Below are 20,226 nucleotides of genomic sequence, written 5' to 3' on the forward strand. Positions count from 1 at the left end.
TCAGTCCTAAAAAGCTCATATCAAACAAACTGTACTACAAAGATGAATGCACACATTTGGGTTATAGATCTACATGAAAGATCAACTTTTATTTAAGAACTACCTGCATACAAAACATATTGCACATCAACCAAACAGAACAATCCTTTAGAAAAAGAAAAAAATACTGTTGTCAATCCAACAGAAAAACATGCACTCAAAACTCTCAGTAGTCCAAATTGCCATGTACATTTAGTGTCAAGAGTTTTTTTTCCTTTTTTTTAAATACTGTACATTTTTAAAATAAATAAACTTTCTTGCGGGGAAACAGTCAGTTTCCATCCAAAAAAGAAAAGGAGAAATTGGCTACATCTGTTGAGCACACAGCGGCAGTTTCCAACTACAATTAACTCTTGACAGAAAAATAGGTTTCAGTGCAAAGGAAATGACTCTCCTAATGGTTTCTTTTCCACATACGCTGTAACATTTCCTCATGAACAAAGTGGTTGCATATTGAAAAAGAGAAAGCAGCTATGCCAAACTCAACGAATATAGAAAGGGTAACATTAAGAACAGTCACACCTGACTTTAAAAGATATGAATCTAAAGGTCTTTTCAGGGTCTCCAGTAGTTGCTTTCGCCACTTCAGTGGCAACTGAGCATTTTAGAAAAACTGCTCACATGGCCCAACTGTGGCAAGCAAAGAACCACCAAACACAAGTGAAAAGATTTCAGATATTGTGCGGTTCAGGCAACATGTTCAAACTATTCTCAAGGCACGACAGCTGATCACATCAATGTCAAGTACACAGGGCTTCCAATAAGTCTGCCTGCAACTGTGGTATTGCTCATGCACAACCATTTGAAGTACAAACAACTTCAGACAAAATATCCAAAAAGTGTTTTGGAGGTCTACCTGGCCAAGGCAGACGTTTTACAAGAACCCTGCTAAGATGCAACTCCCCCATCCCAAAATAAACAGCTGTATTAATACCACAGTATGGGTTGGAGTGGAATCCCTGACTACTATTTCCAAATACTGCATTCAGTCATTGCTCTAGATGAAAATGGACAGTTATATAATTCAATCTTTGGCCGGCTTACACCGGAAGAACTACTGTAAAAAGACCAACAGCATAGATGTTTGAACAAGAGTGTAAAGGTGTGGTGTGAATAAAGATTGTTAAATTGTGCACGGTTTCAAATTACAAAGTAACAAACAAAACAGGTTCTCATTGCCTTAAAAACAGAGATTCACACAAAGCGTGAGATTTCAAACGATGCCAGAAAAGCTGAAATATGTGAACCCAAGTTTTGGGTCTGACTATGACAGGCCATTAACAACGGGCTCAGGATTAGGGTTGTCTTCAGTGATTTTGGTACCCCCCTCAGTGGAAGACCTTGTATCTTCGGTGGCACTGTTGTCCGAACCATTGGCAGCAGTAGAAGGAGGCTCTGGGCTGTGCTCTGCTATGGAATCCACCTTACCCTGAGGGCAAAGGGAAGAGTTCAAATGTAAAAATATGTCCATGTAATCAAATTACTAAGGAAAGAACAAAAAAAAATAAAGGAAGTCCAAATTAAATCATGCATATTTGGAAAGTTTGCCACTTAAATGGCGACAAAGATCTTTTCATGTATATACCTCATTCTTCAACTCTGCATCATTGTTTGTCATCTGTCTGCTCTGAGAATCAGCCCTGGACATAAAGTCAGCCACTGTCACTGTGCAAAGAACAAAAAGGAGAAAAGATATTAGATAACACATGCTATTACATAGGTTATATTACATTCTTGGACTAGCACTGCTAGAAAGCAAAATCACTGAATGGAAACTTGACTTGCGTCAACAGGCTGTAACCATAAAATATTACTTGGACCTTCACAACCATAAGTTTAAATGGATGACGAGTTTCTATATATCTGAGAGACCTCAACTCCAAGCAGGTCCACATTTAAAATGAAAAAAAAAGAAAAAAAAAAAAAAAAGAATTGTAAGAAATCAACCTTCACTCGAAAGAATTGTTACACATGCAGCGAATTCCAAACACATGCTCTGGAGACACCACTGGGCAACAGACTACCATTTTTGATTTATATAAAAAATAAAATAAAAAAATTAAAAAGCTTTCTGAAGACCTAGCATCCAAATACATAACCATTACATTTTGGGTCATGTGGGGCACATTAAAATCTGGTATACGAATGTATATCAAAATGTAATGTCCACTTGTATGGACACCTAGCTCTAAATTAGCTGCTATAAATATACACTATACAATCATACCTCTACTTACAAATGCCTCTGGGTATGAAATCCTTTTATATGCAAATGAGTGCCTCGAGATACAAACCAAGATCCAAGTTACGAAATCCCCCAAAATGTAAATGAATTTCCTTATAGGTTATTTTGTAATGAAATTGGCGCATATGCATTGATTCTCATTTTAGAACCTTGCTATACACTCTAGAGGTATGACTATTTCTATAATTAACCATGGTATATTTTTTATGCATAAACTATAAATGAAAAGCAGGTGAGGGAAAACAAGAATACTGGCAGGCAAAAAAAAAAGATTATCTCAAGACCCACTGAAAAAAATAAGACTAAGTTAATTTGGATTAAAACTGTAAGGAATGATGAATTCCCACATTTAAGCGGCAGTGATATCTGAATACAAGGGTTAAGAGAAAAGGCGTGCAGTTTAGAACAAAAAAAAAACCAAACCGTTCATTTCACAAGCATCCATAACAAAGATTATTGGCATGACTATCTACAAAACCATTGTTTTGTTGATGTGTCACCAAAAATTAACTGGTGAGTAGGTTTTGACCAATGGCCATGTGAGCAGCAATACTAGCATTCACCAGTTACCTGGCTGCCTCTCTTCAGGCAGGTGAATACGACGCCGTCGACTACGGTTACGACGCTGAGGTTGAGCTTCAGAGTCGTCTAAGGGCAGTGAGAGGGATTCGGGGCTAAACAAGGCATTCAAGCTACGGACTTGTTTTGGTCTTTGCTGCTTGATTTCAAATAAAGCACTGAGGATAAGCGTGTGAAAAATTCCACACAAACTGTCCAATGTAGGGAGAAAATTTAGACAAGTTCACTTCCCATAGTTAAGACTCCTATGCATACCTATTCCGTTTTCACTCATGGAGGCGTTGTCTGATTCACTCATCCCATCTATCAGTGTGGTGTCCTCATCTGTTCTACGTCGACGAGATCTTCGCTGGCGGGTAGCAAGCACGTTTGACTCACTAGCATCCGTGTCTGCGGTCTGATCCGTCTCGGTGTTTGTCTCTGTGTTGCCACCTCGAGGCCCTGCTGCATAGTCGTAGCATTGAAAAAAAACTTTTGCTTATGTTGAATCTTATTTTAAAGCATAATTACCTGCATTATTATTATATCCTCCTCGCCCTCGTCCTCCTCGTCCTCTGCCAGGTCCAGGTCTCCTGCGACTATCTCTCTGTGGACGCTGTCCTCTTTCTCTGTCCCTGCAATTCAGCCAATGTATAAATTAATCTGAACATTAAATGACCTTCAGTAACCAGTGAAGAAAATCAGATGCGCGACTAGGGCAAAAGGGTAGTACTTAAAAATAGAATAGTGCTGACCTAAGTTGATCCTCAGGAGCTTGAGACCAGTCACTGACTTCGTCTCGACGCTCAGATTCCGTCTCCGAGGCATTGGAATGCTCAGAGTTGGTTCCTGCCAGAATCAAAAGGTTTCATCCAGTTTATTTGGTAGGTCAAGTCTAGTCCATCAAATTCAGTAAAGTATGTACATCCAGAGGTAACAGTGGAGCTATAAAGACGTTTTCACCATGTTCAAATTAAACGAGACAAAAATCCTCTAAAGCAGTGGTTTTCAAAGTGGGCGGTACCGCCCCTCGGAGGGTGGTGTAAACTTTCAGGGGGGCGCTGACGAATAAACAGGCGAATGGGGGGCGTTGAAATAGTGAAGGGGGCGATGGAGCAATTACAGTAAAATGTGACGTTGGTGTTTGTAGAAAGACCGGAAAAATTGATTGTCTGTAATAAAAAGTCGACAAAAAACAAGCTTTATTGAAACAAGAAACGTTGTCTGCTCGAGCGCTCACGAGCAGCGCGCATATACCGTATATCACTAATTGTCGCGAGTTTATCGTCGATGCAGGCGACTGGGGAAACCACCACCATCCAGTCAGCCGCAGAGGAGCACACAATAGCGCACCGGCAACGCTTAACCACAGACGTATGCGCACAGCGACCGGCTTAATGCATCAGCTATAAATTTTTATGAGTCGAGGTGAACTGCGCATTGGTCTATTAAAAGAAACGAAATTAACCATTTTTGTTTATTAAAATTGTTTTTTTTAGTCTTCAAACTGTTTGTGATTGAAGAATCAACCAATTCTTGTGACATTTAGCAATATAGTCGTTCTAGCGTTCGTTGGAAAGGGGTAAAGAGGGGGGCGTTGGCATTTTGGCCCGGCGGTGAAGGGGGCGGTGGCCAAAAAAGTTTGAAAATCACTGCTCTAAAGGATCCGGATAAAGAACTTCTTAACCAACCGACCACACAGAGAACTGGCGCCCCTCAAGGCTGTGTACAGAGTCCTCTTCTGTACTCCCTGTACACATTCGACTGTACACCAACCCACCAGTCTAACTCCATCAAATTTGCTGATGACACCACTGTGGTTTGACTCATCTCAGGAGGGGATGAGACGGCCTACACAGATGAGGTCAACTAACTGTCTTTGTAGTGCTCGGTGAACAATCTCAGACTGAACACCACAAAAACTAAAGAAATAATCCTGGACTTTTGCAAACAGCACAGATCTGGCCCCACTCCTCATAAATGGGGTACATGTAGACAGGGTTCAGTCCTTTAAATTCCTGGGGGTACACGTCCCAGATAAGCTCCTGGTCTACACACACCACGGCAGTATATGGTAGGTGGTATGGGTCCCCGACAATGTACTGTCGGGGACCCATACCACCCTGGTCACAACCTGTTCCAGCTGCTGCCCTCTGGCAGACGATATGGGTCTCACAAAGTATGGACAAATAGGCTCAAGGACAGTCTTTTTCCCCACATCCATCAGGACTCTAAACTTGCGGTAAGACGAGACAATCCCTTCTGTGTAATAACTTCGGTGTGAGGAAATATGAAAAGACATTGGGCAGTGATCTGCCTCCTACTGGCTGACTGAAGGTAAGTGAGAAACAGTGAGAGGTAAGTGATACGCTCGGGAGGTGATGGAAGGTATCCATCACAGCAGAATGCCAAAATACGAGCCTGAAATGATCACTTATTGGTTATTTCGCCAAGTCAATGATGATGACTAAGCCTATGCCCGATTATTAGTATTATTATTATTGAATGAGTAAGTGAAAGCCACTAGAATACATGCAAATTAAAAAAAGGTGTGACTTTCAAACACCTGACAAAAGATGCATTGAATGCGAGCCAAATGCAATACAGTAATTCCTTGACATATGTGTGCCCCAACATACAATAAATCTGAGATACGTAGAAAATTCCAACCTGATATTTGCCTTGAGATACAAGATAGATTTGGTATATGAGCATGCGAGACAGCCTGGTAGCCGAGCCCGCGAGAGGCTGTTTAAGATAACAGTGCACCGTCTTGGTCACCAAATCTCCCTTGCCTAGATACATACGAGCACTGGGCATACACGTTTTTTTGTTGGAAATAGGGTGACAGAGTTGATAATCTGCGACAAAGCCAGCGAAATCTTAAGTGACTTGAACGCAAAGCAAGCATATCAAAAAGACATCGCAAAACTCTTCAAAGCAAGTCAAGGCAGGTTCAACAATAAAAAATAAATCAAAAAACTACTGGACGAAACAAACGCTTTGTTCTGACTCATGGAGAAGATCATAAACATTAGATAGGCATGTGTTACTTTGTGAATAGCTGGTGAATTATATAACCTGTAAGATGTTTTCCATTTGAATATCCTGTTTTCTCAGCAGGTGGGAACGATTTAATTTGTATTTATTTCACTTCTGCAGTAAAAGTTACCAAATATGAGTAAATTGATATACGAGCTCAGTCCTGGGGCGCATTAAGATTGTATCTTAAGGTATTACTGTACTGTAAAAACTGTATAAAAAGATAAGAAGAAAAGAATACATGAAATCTTCTAGACAAACATTTGGGTGCCTACCATATCCAGAATTGTAGCCATGGCCTCTGCGTCCACGACCTCGGTTGTTGTAGGAACGCCCAACATGAGACGAGGAAGAAGGGGCACTGCCATCAGCGTTATATACCCCTCCTCCTCTCTCCCTATCCCCAGGTCGATGCCCCTGCGTGATCTGACGCAACTGTTCATCAATCTGCATCCTTTCCAGACGAAGTTGCTCAACCTCCTAGTTAGATATAACACATCACATGTGGGCGGTGAACAGAACTGAAGAAAAGCATTTTTTTTAATGAATTTCGAAAAAGTAGGTTTTCACGAAATTAAACAAAACTGAGATTTTTTTACATTTATAGTCATCATAAAAACATCTTTATACAGTGTGCTTTGCGCCACTTATTCTTCAATGTGCTAGCCGGTCTACCCAATATTTCCCAGCTTTTCCTTTAGCTGAAGACTATTCATAAGTGCCACCATGTCCTACAAAGTAAAAACGGATACAGCGCAGCCCATGCAAATAGGACAAGAAACACACAATACCAAAACAAAGCCGGAAAGCAAAGAGAAAAGGCCAAGTTACAAACATTGTTAGTTATACCAAATCTGTGTAGTGCAAACAAGGTTAATCTGAATCACATAACACTAATCAATTGTTTATCATTGTTGTTCTTACAACAACAAAAATTACATCAGTTTGCTTTTAACTTGAAATGCAGCATTCTATACAGATCCAGTATCAACTAAATTGTATTTAAAAAAATAATAATAATTACATTAATTCTGGACATGCCAACGCACATTTTATCAAAATTGGTTTTCAGTTTAGCATGACAAGTATGGTTTATGCAACGTTAGCCAGTACCCTACTAGGGTGTTTGATTTAATCTCTCAAATGAGTTAAACTATGTTGTGGTTGGTTCAATAGATGTCAACATTTATCAAAATATTTGCCCTGTCCATAGAAAAAGCACGACATGATTAAGATACCAAGGATGCAAAAAAGCATGCAATTTTTACTGGCCAAAAAAAACATTGAGGAAAAAAGGAGCGGGAAAATGTTGCCGAACTTTTCTTAGACATTTTAGATTCTAAAAATATAAAAACAATAATAATATCTAACCATTTAATTTGTTGATTAAAAGACATGCTCCTCAGTATAATATATAGTTATTAAATAGCCTAGACCCTTAAGACGTGGCCATCCATTTATATAATGCACAGCACTAATTCAACTAGTGATACTAGGTTAATAGGGAATATTCTGGTCACACACACGCACACATGCATGCATGCTCTTACATTGAGGTAAGAGATGTGGTACTCCAGAAGGACCTGGACATTTCCGATACTCTCCTTAGTTCCGACAAAGGTAAAGGGGACCATTCCCTGTGTCAAATAAAACAAAAAAACAAAAAAGTGCAGGTCAATATAAGGCAGCCAATGATGGAGATAATCAATGTTTCTGTAATGGAGTTTAAATTTTTAAAGAGAAAATAGAAGCAAGAAAACAATGACGGTTAATGTACGTTTAACCTGTTACAGGGCACTTGAACTCATTGGCTGGCATTGCCAGCACTAGAGACCCATTTAATTTTGACCTTGAGAGGAATTACCACTGAAGTCAAAATGTATTGAAAATCTAACACCAATAATGTCATTGACGTCAAACATGAACATTTACACCCATACCTCCCCATTTCCTATCTGTTAATTCCAAAAAGTAGGAGTTAGTGTAATTTTTTTTTTTTTTTTAAATTGCAATATTTTTTTTATTAACACTTGTTTCTAATTTTCATTTACTCATAGTATAAAAGTATTCAAAATAATTTAAGAATTGAAAAAGTAAAATTGAGATATCTGTCCACATTGTGAAAATAACCTTTTTAGTCCTGTAAGCACACTACGTAGCAAAATGTGATGTCTACATTTTTTTGTTTATTATTATTCAAGCTTTTTTTAATTACCAAAATAAGTCCTTGCCTTAGAAAAGGTTTGGAAAAAATAAAGTTGGACAAAAGTAACATGAAGTAAAAAATATTCAATTATGTTTAATATCATTTTTATAACACAATGTGCTGTCTCACATTCAGAATGTATGGTATAACTATTTTTTTCTTAAATTAAAATTAATTAAGAAAATACTTGTGTATATATATGGCTCAGATCTACTCATATTAAGTTAAAAGCAGCTCACTTCTTGTCGTGGCTGCTTGTTGTCATTGTCTCCTTCTATCCGGACCCTAACAACTCCAGACTTGTCCACAATCTCCTGAATGACTTTTCCATTCTTGCCAATGACTTTACCTAAGGGCAGAAAGTGAAAAAAAAAAATTACACACATTAGACCTAGGCCAAAGACCTAGGCCATAAAATAATTTTTCAACAATAAAAAAAAAAACTTTGAATAAAATTTGGTAAATTTAAACTGCAATTATACCACCCGAACACCACAAATAACAGAGCCTGATCCGAAGTGAACACTAGTTCCAGACCAACCTTCAGTAGAAGATGGTAAGGAAAAACTGTTTTTAGTATGGTTAGCAATAGAGCAGCTATCACTGAGCATGAAAAAAAGGACTATAACAGCCAAAATGAGCAATTTGGAGATGCAGGACAACACCGAGCCAACCCACCATAATATGAAAGTGAAGTCTCCCTGTCATTTATTTTATTCCTCTTAAATACCTTCGCACAAATGGCAGCCTTATTGAAAATTTCCTTAACCCACGTTAGCCCACTCTGGCTGTAATTATTTTCTTAATTAAGGGGTTTCCCAATTTTATGCAAATGTATTGAAAAGGTTGCAAAAATCTAAAACTTGACAAGCTCGAAAATGGTAATGATGTCTTCAGTCGAGTTTCATTTACTTCATCTTCCAGAGCAACTTTTGGTTTGAAGGCAAATTTATAAAAACAAAAGCCCTGTCAAAATAATTTAACGAGGAAAGTAAATTTATTCACAGCAGTTTGACGTTTCAAAATTTAAAGATGAATAGATTGATAAGTTTTATTTTCATCGTGATAATTTCTCATATCAACCAGGCCTAACACAAATTCTAGCAAAATATAATTGCCATAAAAGGTTTTTGGAAGTAATTTAATATATATTTCTCGAAACACAGCAGCACTGAACAATGGAGCCATAGCCACCAAATCTGTTTTCGAAAATGTTTATACAAAAATATATTTAAAAAAAAAATTAAAAATGTACTTACCAACGAGATCTCTTGGTACTTGGACAGAATCCTCTAGAAACTCTAGGAAGTTTCTTGCCTTTTTCACCGCTTCTGCGGTCTGAAACGAGGCAAAAAGTTTAACTGAAATAAAACTTAATCGCACATTAAAGTACATTAACACAGTGCACATTCAATGTGGCATAATTCTAATTATAAATGTAGGACTCCATATCTTCATTTAGTATACAGCGGTACCTTGACATACGAGTGGCCCGACATACGTGAAATATTTTGGGCGAATATTTATCTTATAAGAGACAAATTTGGATAAATGAGCAGACAGTGGACGCAAGAGGCTGCTCATAAGAACATCATGGCCACTGTCTCTCTGGTCACAATTCCCTCTGGTAATGTCTCTGCGATCACTGGGCGGACAGTTGCATTTTTTAAAAATGTTTCCCTTGTTAGTCATTGCGAATGGCGAGGCAATCGCTAATACAAGAGTTATATATACACTTCTCGTTGGCAAGTGGTCGTGCGCTATCCTATTGTAAGGACATGTGCATAATTTTCGGAACATTTAGAAGGGAATACAAAAGCATACTACCATCGAAAGGTTGCATCTGAAACTCAGGGTGGAGGCGGGGCAAACAGGCAACCCAGCCCAGAAGAAGAAAGGTATAAAAATGTAAAACCTAAATAAGATTTCTGTTTGGTATAAGGTTAGATTAAATCCAATTGAGTGTGTCTGCATCGTAATTCAAATTCAATTAAATTTGTTTATGTTATCTTACGAGCGCGTTGCAGTGTATAAAGTAATCCAATATCTTGTTTTGGGTGTTTTTTTTTCCCAGAGGGTTCGTTCTTAGTTCTTTCAATGGGAAACGATAATTTGAGTTACGAGGTACCACTGAACATGTATATATCCACTAGAGGAAAAAAAGTGTAGATATTTTTTTTTTTTTAAATAGGGTACATTTTTAGTACATAATTTTGAAAAATCCTCAAACACCACATAAAAATTGACTCTGGGGAAAAATGGTCGCGAGCCTTGAAGGCTAACAGAAAGTTTCCTTAACAGGATGGCTGGCCTTTGCTTAATAGATAAGGACAGTGAGAAGCTTGGATATGAAGCAGGCAAAGATTACAGCTGCTACTTCTCACCTCAGCATTAAGTGCCAGTTGAGGTCACATTAGATAACATGCTAGACATCTCTCTTTAGGACTCCGGCCGAGACACTGGACGGATTAGAAGTAAAATCTAAGTATAATGTGAAAACATTTGCCCTTTTCCTGATTTTCAACCTCTTATTCATATTTTCAGTTACCTTATTCCATGTTTCAAATCAATAAAATTTTAGTATCAAAGGCAAGCCAGGTAAATGCTGTCGTTGTGATCCTATTTGTGTAAAGTTCTAGTATAAACAAGCACCTTGTTACGCTCAGCAGTACCAAAACAAAGTCAGACCGGTTTCAGGATTTGTGTTGATAAGAGGTACATTTGAAAGAGGATTTTTTATGATCTTGGAAGCATCAATGATGCAGACCAGTTTTAAACTAATTAGCAGACTTTTTTTTTTAAACATTGCCTTTAAGGGTGGTGTACAGATCCTTTTACAGATGACGGGGAAGATATGTAGTAAAAATTTGGTTGCTTGATGCACGCTTGTTATGAAAAGTACAAGTCAACCTTACAGACATGGCGAAAAAAGCAGTGTAAAATGGACACTGCTATCTCCCTAAATCAGATGGGATATGCTATAGCCCAAATGTTAACCTAATAATAACCCTGTTAAAGATGGATGTATGAGCTGTCTGCCAATCAACATATTTGTAAATAAAATAAAAACAATACCTCTCCATAAATTCTAAAGGTACCAGTCTCCTCATCCAAATCAATGGCAGTGACACCAGCAACTTTTCTTGCTTGCTGAATGTTACTGCCATGACTGCCAATGGCCAGTCCCATCAAATCTGTCCTCACTGTAAACTCTTCTTGGAATGACGATACCAGATGTCTAGAGTTCTAAAAGAAATAGATAAATAGTTAAGTTAGTTGTGTAGTACAAATTAGGCCTGAACGACATCTTGTTCGTATTGCGATGTGCACATGCTAAATATTAAAATTGTCGACCGTGCGATATTAGAGGTTGGAGGAACGTCTTGTTTGAGACATGTCTTTTAATGAGCGTATCAGGCTATTTGCCACTAGCTTCTTGTGGTTCAAGTAACGTAAAAAAAAAATTTAAAAAAAAAAGACTACAACTAAATGTTTACAATTTACTTTCCCCAAATAATACTTCAGTCACCGTATATCAGGTCAAAAGCAGTTTTGTGCTCACTCATGCCGTACGTTGCAAAATTAAACTTCAGGTTTAAATAACCCGAAAATAAGAAAACTAAACTGCTATGACAATTTTTCTCTGCAAACATTACAATCACTTGTAATAATAGTCTGAATTTAACGATATAAGAATACAATATGGTTATGGTAACTCAACCACCGTCCTCCTGAACAGAGGTTTTAAAGTCCTCTGGAAAAATAAAAAATAAATAATATCACATTATATGGCAAACATACAAAATGTCCGTTTTTATCAATATGGTTGTGCTCAAGTACAAATCCACCTCCCACTATAATCAATGAGTTAACACTAAGCCAACTGACCTCAAGGTGTTTTGTAGCTTCCTGGTTGCGGGACATGAGCATAAGTTTGGTTCTGAGGCTGCGGAGGTGCATGTCACTGAGCAAGGACACACGCTTAACTGTTGACTCATTGGTGGACTAAAATTAGAACAAATAAATACAGATTATTATCAACATAGAAAGTGTTTTTAAGGATGAGGATTTTAAATGACCTGTTATTTTAAAAACATCTTAAAGGAAATTAATTAAGGCATCCATAATAAAGTATGAGACAGCGAAGGAAAATGCGTTACCAAAATGATCAGCTTGCTGGTCTCAGGGCAGTATGACACTTGACAGGCTCCCACAGCTTTCTTGAAGTCTTTATGGGCATTGTCAGTCTGACACCTGAAATGTGTTAAACATTAAAACTGGAGAAAAAAACTGTTGTAATGAGTTTAGTTCTAGAGATTACTCACAAACTGTGAAAAAGAAGGGTTCTTGAAAGATTTCCATTAATCAGTTGGGAAAGTGTTTTTTAATATTTTTTTTACAAATGAAAAAGAAACCGAGTTTTTTTTGTGCTGATTAATAGCTATTTCGAACCATTTTGCAACAATTGTTCTCCTTTAATTAAAATCCTTGCGAAGGAAATCAGGAAATTGTGCAAAATTCACATTCCAATGAAAATGTATATTCAACAGAGAAATATTAACTTTGAAAAGGAAGTCAGTCCTCGTTTCTAATATTACAAAACAAAATTAATTAAAATTGTGGGTTTTCAAGGCAGTGAAGCCAGCAAGCTTGTCAATATTTGATTAAAACTTGAAATTCTAGAGAGTAAAATTGAACAATACACAAAAAAACTATATTCCACCACATAAGAGCCATTTTTGTCAATCTACAAATTCTATAATAGCAAACAAATCACCAACAGTTGTTAAATTTCACTGATAGTTTTGATATCAGAATGTGTCAAATTTTGCACACGGCAAATACAACTAATAACTATAAGAATAGTGACCAAATCTCTATTGTTTTTCCGTCTAAAATTAATCCAGCTATTGTTGTGATGGCTCATTTTGTTATCCTAACTCATTAACTCCTACAGCAAAACTCTTAAACAACCCACAAGAAAAAGGTGCACCGACTGCTTGGGCGCAGCATCCATTTGTAGAGATTTTATACTTTTAAGTACACCCTCTTTGAAAATACAGTGGTTACTTTTTTGAGTGAGAATATGAGATTGTTAAGTGCATTGAGTATACAGACGCTGCCCGACTTATGAGTTGAGTTACGAGCGCTTGTTCATAAGTTGAAAGTGTTCATAAATTGAAATTCAAATTGAAGTTGATTCAGTGCTATATTTTGTATTATAATTTATGTTTAAGGCCTATATAAGTATATTGAAGGTTTATACAAGTGCATTTGTATGTTTAAAGCTTGTATAAGTAACCAGCATGGGATTGTACTGGAAAAGAAACATTTAATAAAATGCAGAATACATACATTACTATATAAATACATTAGACAGATGGAGAGAGATTTACGAGAAACTGGCCGAAAGCTATATAATGACGATTGCAGTTTTTTTCTTTTCATCATAAACGCGGTAGCACTGTATGGCATCATTCAATTGCAGCTCGATCTTTCTGTTTATAAATGTGACTGACGGTCGAACGATTCAAGTTGTATTCCTGTGCAAAGCTCACCACTTTGTCATGCGCATCAAGCTTCTTTATTATTGCCACCTTCGTTTCAAATGAAAAGGCTTGCCTCTTCCTAGCACCTCCATCACTAGAATCCCTTCACTTTTCACCAACCATATTGAATTATGGATGCACGAGATATTTAATGATAGAAATGAAAAAGATTCTTTGCGCACTGGAGATACGTCACGCCTTTCCGCACAGCAACGAACTGGGCAGAGGAAGGTGGATGCTGGGTGAGCAGAGTTCTCACAGCGCCAGGCGTCGGTATTAGCGGCGGAAAAAAGAACTACTCGGAAAAAGGCGCGCAATACAAAATCGAACTTACGAACATTTTTCGACATAAACGCAATTTGCAGACATGTTCGTACGTACTGTTTATTCGTAAGTTGAATGTTTGTAAGTAGGGGAGCGTCTGTATAACTGCTGATAATAGTTTAGTAGTTAAATGTCATCAACATATTTAACAAAACTCTTGCTTTATTGTTGAAGAATCTATATCTCACGGTAATAGGAAAAAAATAAAGCCTTCCTTTAGATGTATAAAATATTTTCTGGAAGCAACATGTACTCACGCTTCTTGAAGATCTTGAGGAATAGTGATACTGCACTTGTGAAAGTAATTATTGGTGATTGCCTTGTTAGTGTTGACAGGGCGCAGGCGCTCAAAGGTCACAATCTCGTTGTAGGTGGCATCACAAGCAGCATATTCAATAACAAAGAACTGAAAATACAAGTTGATCCATTTAGGCATATTTTATTCAGTCGATAACTGCAATTGTTTTTAGCTACCATACAAAGAGGGTCATTAAACCTGGCATTTGGAGACTAAGGGGGAAAAACTTACATCTCCTTTTGTCATGCAGACTTTAGCTAGCCACCAGCCACAAGGTTCCACTTCATTGGCCCGGGAGAGGATCTTGGGGAAAAAAAATTAAAAATTAAGACAACTCGCTAGTGTGAAGGAAATAAATAGAGTCCTACATACCTCCACCTCCTCACCCTCTTTAATCTCTTTCTTGGCATCAGCAGGAGGTGGCATTCTGACATCATTGAAGGGCACCTGCCGTTCGGGTTGCCAACTGAAAAATGAAACCATTAGGTTGATTTTTGATGGTAGCGCATATATTAAAAACAAAAAGATACATTGCATCCGAATTGCAGAAACTCACTTGTTCTCAAAGGAAATGGTGAGGGAGTCATTGTGGATGTCTTTGACTAAGCCCTTCAAAAATAACAAGAGGAACAATAGTTTTTAAAGTTTGTTTATGTTGTAAATTGTGTATTCACAAACAATTTTCTGAAAATGTAGAATATCATGCCAAGATGATTTATTCTGATAATACTTATGTAGAGATGCTTTAACTTTCAAAATAATATAACGGAAAATGTTACTTTATAGTACACAAAATGACTTTCAAATGACATTTTTTCAGGATCAGGATAGTTAAATAATATACGTTGCTGATAATCATTAGTCTCTAAGGAGAAGGATACATGGACACATTTGTCTCTTCGCTTCATAATCATTAAGTACCGATACACAGTATCGGATCGGGACATTACTACTATAGCGGGCTACAATGTTGGCTATCCGTTAGCAATCTATTATCAAACGGTTAGCAAAGCTGTTAAATTGTGTTTGATCCATGGCTTCAGTCCATTTTCCAAGCGTTCACACCCGCATTGTGTTGTCATTAACGCCAGGAATTTCTTCTGTCTAGCTCTGATATGCTGTTTCTTTAAGTATTTAGAGTGTTTTTGAGGGTTAAAAGCACTGGAAGCACACGGAAGTCAAACGCCTTGCCACTCCCCTGGAATGTTCTGAACGGATTTACCGTAATGCTTGGAATGCGTGGGGAGCCTATTTTTAGGGTGAACGTACGCTGTGTTGAGTGCAATAAGTAGTGTCAGGTCCATACAAAAATTGAATTTAGTGCACAGACAAAACGCAAGGACCGACTGGACGCATTAACCATTTTAGAAGTGTGCCCTATGTCTGAAAATACGGTATTTCTCCAAGTAGTGATTGCAACGAGCAAAGAGTTACAATTGACAATTACAAAAAAAATATACGTAAATATGTCGCAATATGCAATAAGTCAATTATTCAATTGGAAAATGAAGGGTATTTTTTGTAATTTATTGTAAAGCATTAAAATTGCTAAAATGAAGCTAACAGTTATATATGGTCTATCGTTGTACTCATAACTTTTGCTAGCAATTAACCAATCACAGTTTTCTCCAAAATCCAATCTTGGATGTTCAAATGTGGCACATCGAAAATGAAAACTGGTTGGTTTACAGCATATGCAAACCATGCAAAAAATGGTGGTGTGGGGTGGAGGGTCAACTGACAGTACATGCTTGAGGAAAATACAACTGCTTTTTTGTTGGTTGGGATTAGCTCCAGCACCCCCCACAACCCCTGTGAGGTATCAAAAGCCCCTCCTCCACTTCAAGATTTTGTACAAAAAAAATCCAACACCAACAAGGGCTGGCTCAACAGGTGAATGTGTAGTTTCCTTCAAATGAGTGCTTTCAGCCAAAATACCTACCCTGTCCACACCGCTCGTACCTGGAACTCAATACCAATTAACTTACGTCAACTGCCGTCTCGGAACTTTTTCACCCAATCATCTTAAAGACTGGCTGTTAGACGGACAAAATTGTGATCACGACGGAGTCTAAAATTGTGCTATGTCTGTCATGTTTATATTGTACCTACAAAAGGGACTAAAGAAGGAAATTAGCCCATGGCTCCAATCTTACATATGTATGTTCATTAACATGAATATAAATATGTTCATGTATATGTGGCGTCTGTCCCTTATCAAATAAATCAATAAAGTTACACACACCACCGGTTTGAACAACTTTCTCTTGTTCTTGCCGGTGTCATACAGTGGCCATTAAATATTAATCAATCAAAACCTTTGTGGCTATTCAGGATCTTAAGTATGGAATTATTAACTTTGGAATTATTGTGAACGGTGAACAGAGACGTGGGAAGACAAGGTAGTTTTTTTATATATATATGCTGAAAGAGCAAATATAATAAAATGCAATAGAAAGACTAGGGTTTGCCGCGAAAGTGGGCAGACGGGCGGCAATTTAACACAAGCAGCTAGTCTAGAAATAGCATTGAAGGTTTCGGTATCAACGAGGCCATCCCCTCTTCCGTCAGCTGCTCATGACTGACAAGGAGCAACTGGCTCGTGTGTAAAAAAATAGCTACGACGTTGGTCAAATAAGAGACGGTTGTTTCAATGTTACGTCGAACCAGAGTTTCTCCATAGCAGTAGGCACAATAATAGCGACAAGAAGAGAATAAATGGATCGGCTTTCCGTTAGCCACGGTAGAACACCAAACTATCCTCTGTGACTTCATGCTTTGACGTCACCATTTAAGTTGGGTGTTCGCACAATATAAAGAGAGCACACTTAACAAATGCCTATCGAGGAAAAGTAGAGCGATAATGTTCACAGCAATTAGGATTCTTCTGATTCGGTCAAAATAAAAAGCCGAAGAAGTAGCTAGAATACGGCAGCATTGCTAGCGTAGCGAGCTAATTGCAGCTAGCAAGGCTAATACAGCTCACGGGAAAATTCTCAGGCTTGGGACTTGTCGCAATATTCAAACTTTATGTGCCAACTAAAGCACACTAACGCGAGGCAATTTGATGTGGCGTAAACATGAAAATAGGTCGACAATTACCTTATAATATGCTCCGTTGGAGCCTCGGACCTCCACCTCCAGTTCTTCCATATTGGACACGCAAAGGATGCTGGGATAACAGGTGCTCCTTAAAGTACCAACACTCTGGGGTGCATGCGAATCTGTTATTATTATGACGCCAAATCTCTTCGAGAGGAATAAAGACCTATTAACGGTAGATCTGAAATTCAATGTTTGTCTCTTGATATCTGAGTTGCAGTTACAATAGTACACTATAGCAATGCCTAGTCTTTGAGTATTTGAAAGAAATGAAAGACTATACAGTAATGTGGGTGAAGACAGTTAGATGTGCCTTAAGTCTGATTGTGAATAATTAAACAGATGTTGAACGTGTTGATGACTAGTGCCATAATCAGGTCTCTAGGTTTAAAAAAAAAAAAAAAATGGGGCCTATGTCAGTCGTCAGGGAGGCCCAGCGGCTGAGTGGTTAGCGTTGACAATAGGAGTCTTGGGTTCAAATCCAGCTTGGTCCACCTGTTTGGAGTTTGCATGTTCTCCCTGGGAATATGTGGGTTTTCTCCAGGTACTCCGATTTCCTCCCACATTCCAAAATCATGCATGGTAGGTGATCCGACACTAAATTGTCCCTAGGGATGAGTGTGAGAGTGAATGGTTGTCCATCTACTTATGCCCTGCGGTCGGCTGGCAACCGTTTCAGGATATCCCCCACTTCTGGCCTAAAGTCAGCTGGGATAGGCTCCAGCACCCCCCGCCGGCCCTAGTGTGAATAAATCAGTTTAGAAGGAACTTCCAAATATAGACACTGTCAAGTTCCCCATCCACAAAAACAACAATAAATATAAAAGAATGACACCCTTCTGGATTTTTACTTGCAAGGAGGACAGACATTGAGGACCACTCCCCAATGGCTTTCTGCCTATTCTTTTCTTTTGTCCATTTTTATTGCAATCGGAGGCCCTGATTCCTACATGGAAATCCCAACTCTAAAGGACTTGCTGGATTATACAATTGGGCCGTCAGACGTTTTAAAAAATCGTTCACAATCTCATCACTAAAGTCAAAACACAAGGCACAAGGACTCATAGACACCTTGGTACATCACTCTTGAAAAGGATAAACAAAACGTCCTTCGTTGGTGGCAAGAAATGAAATGGTGACTTTTTTCTCAGGCAAGAATGCTTTCAAATTCAGGCAAAGCTTGTAGCAAATTAATGATAAATGATAAGGTGTGCATAACTCCAACATAAACATTAGTTTAGGTTGTATAACCCCAATTTATCTTAGGTTTAAAATGACTTGTAAGAAATTAAATTCAACTTAAAAACTGTAATTATTCCACAAGCTGACTCTTCTAAAAGAAATACACTGGCATATTACTGCCATAATTAAAGTATAAAATTGCTAATTCAAGTTTTTGTTATTTTTACTGCACCGTATAATGAAAGACTTCACATCCCTTAAATGTTAACACTGTTTAAAAAAAAAGAAGTCCAAGACTAAATCACAGTGAAAGTAAGTCATGGCAGCTAATCAGTTACAAATAGCCACTGTGACACCTAGTGGCCGACAGTTAACCTCCAGGGGAAATCCTCTTGCTGGATATGCTTCAAAGTGGTATTATTCTGATTTATCACCCCTCAGACCAGAGCTGCCAACCTCTGTCGACCCCATTTCAGGAGTACCCTTGTCCCAATTCCAGAGTTTTTCCAGAGTTTTTGCAATTCAAACAAAATCAATAAAAAATGTAAATTTAAAAAAAAGAACGCTGGACAATTTAAATCAAACTGTTATCATGTTTTTACATTAATTGAAATGTGTTTTTGCAAACTATGGAAAAGTACAGCATAAATAAAATAATATATTTGTGTTTGGGTCCTTCTACGTGTGTGTTACAGTCAGTAATTCCAACAGGTCGCACTTGCATGTTGTGCAATTGTGCAAATGTTAGTCCTTTTGGAGACGACTTCAACATGGGATATTTCGTCGAATAAACTTCTGTGAGTGTCGGGGTTTCTTATTAGATGTTTCAGCCAAATTGTCATCCATTTAACATTAATCCCGAGCAGGCATATTGATTAAACTTACCAGTGCTCTGTACTCCTACTTCCTTTAGAACAACCCCGGAAATGATAGCATTTGTTTCCAAAGAAAAGACTGGTGGTTTATTAATTCATTCATTCATCTGACATACTACCCAACCTTAAAATGGGTATGGAGGCTGCTGGGGCCTAACCCAGCTGTCTTCGGGCAAAAAGCAGACTACACCATAGACTGGTCGGCAGTCAGTCGTAGGGCACACAGAGAGAAAAGTGCCCACCCGTGCTGCCAATCATACCACCACCAGTGGGAATTAAGCCTGTACCTGCACATACCAAAGTCAGGCGATGCGGCCTACTGGTGGTTTAGTCAGCCTTAATAATATTTACTTCCCTTATTAAAAAAAACAAACTAAAAACGAAAACAATAATGTTAAAACGATAGAGCAGGGGTGTCAAACTCCCTTTGGTCTCCGGGCCGAATACAGCTTTTTTTGAGCTCAAGTGGGCCGGACCAGTAAACTCATTGCAAAATTACATAGAACTAACAATAAGCCCACTTTTTTTCCCTCTGTATTAGTCACTAATACTGATAATTAGTGCAAAGAATGAGTAAATTATCAAAATGTTTATTAACAGCATTTTCCTTTTACATTATGAACAATATAATATGAACAAGAGAATAACATAAGAACATAAATCAAGTATGTGCAATTTTAACAACACTTACACAGTTAAACATACATTTAAGTGTTGTACACACTGCGCCTCCTAGCGGATAATACAAGAACTACAAATTGTAAAGAAAATTCGTGTTTTTTATACAATGCAGCTTTCTTCCCCGG

General features: G+C 38.0%; 1 protein-coding gene across 3 annotated transcripts; it reads right to left on the minus strand.

Moving 5' to 3' along the window:
• Positions 1–55: 55 nt before the first annotated feature.
• On the minus strand, positions 56–17,483 carry fxr1 (FMR1 autosomal homolog 1). 3 transcript variants are annotated; one of them, XM_077716720.1, is made up of 18 exons: positions 17,364–17,483; positions 14,818–14,870; positions 14,634–14,727; positions 14,493–14,564; positions 14,221–14,369; positions 12,251–12,344; positions 11,979–12,095; positions 11,166–11,336; positions 9,350–9,428; positions 8,330–8,439; positions 7,435–7,521; positions 6,160–6,364; positions 3,598–3,691; positions 3,374–3,477; positions 3,119–3,307; positions 2,855–2,932; positions 1,625–1,704; positions 56–1,468 (listed from the first exon to the last, which is right to left on the minus strand). In XM_077716720.1, exons 1-18 carry the CDS (start codon positions 17,412–17,414, stop codon positions 1,304–1,306), a joined length of 1,992 nt encoding a protein of 663 aa, XP_077572846.1. In that variant the 5' UTR covers positions 17,415–17,483; the 3' UTR covers positions 56–1,303. The 3 variants fall into 3 exon arrangements, with proteins under 3 accessions (XP_077572846.1, XP_077572843.1, XP_077572845.1); XM_077716717.1 differs by lacking the exon at positions 2,855–2,932 and having other exon boundaries at positions 7,435–7,527; positions 17,364–17,482; XM_077716719.1 differs by lacking the exon at positions 2,855–2,932 and having other exon boundaries at positions 17,364–17,481.
• Positions 17,484–20,226: the final 2,743 nt, after the last annotated feature.

Source organism: Stigmatopora nigra, chromosome 5 (genome assembly GCF_051989575.1).
Source record: "Stigmatopora nigra isolate UIUO_SnigA chromosome 5, RoL_Snig_1.1, whole genome shotgun sequence".
In the NCBI taxonomy this organism is placed as follows: domain Eukaryota; kingdom Metazoa; phylum Chordata; class Actinopteri; order Syngnathiformes; family Syngnathidae; genus Stigmatopora; species Stigmatopora nigra.

Coding starts and splice junctions, on each gene's coding strand:
- fxr1 (XM_077716720.1), bottom strand. CDS start 17,414: ATGGAAGAACTGGAGGTGGAGGTCCGAGGCTCCAACGGAGCATATTAT. Junction 9,429..11,165: donor CCTTTAGAATTTATGGAGAG/GTATTGTTTTTA, acceptor GCCTCGTTTCAG/ACCGCAGAAGCGGTGAAAAA. Junction 7,522..8,329: donor ACAAGCAGCCACGACAAGAA/GTGAGCTGCTTT, acceptor TATTTGACACAG/GGAATGGTCCCCTTTACCTT.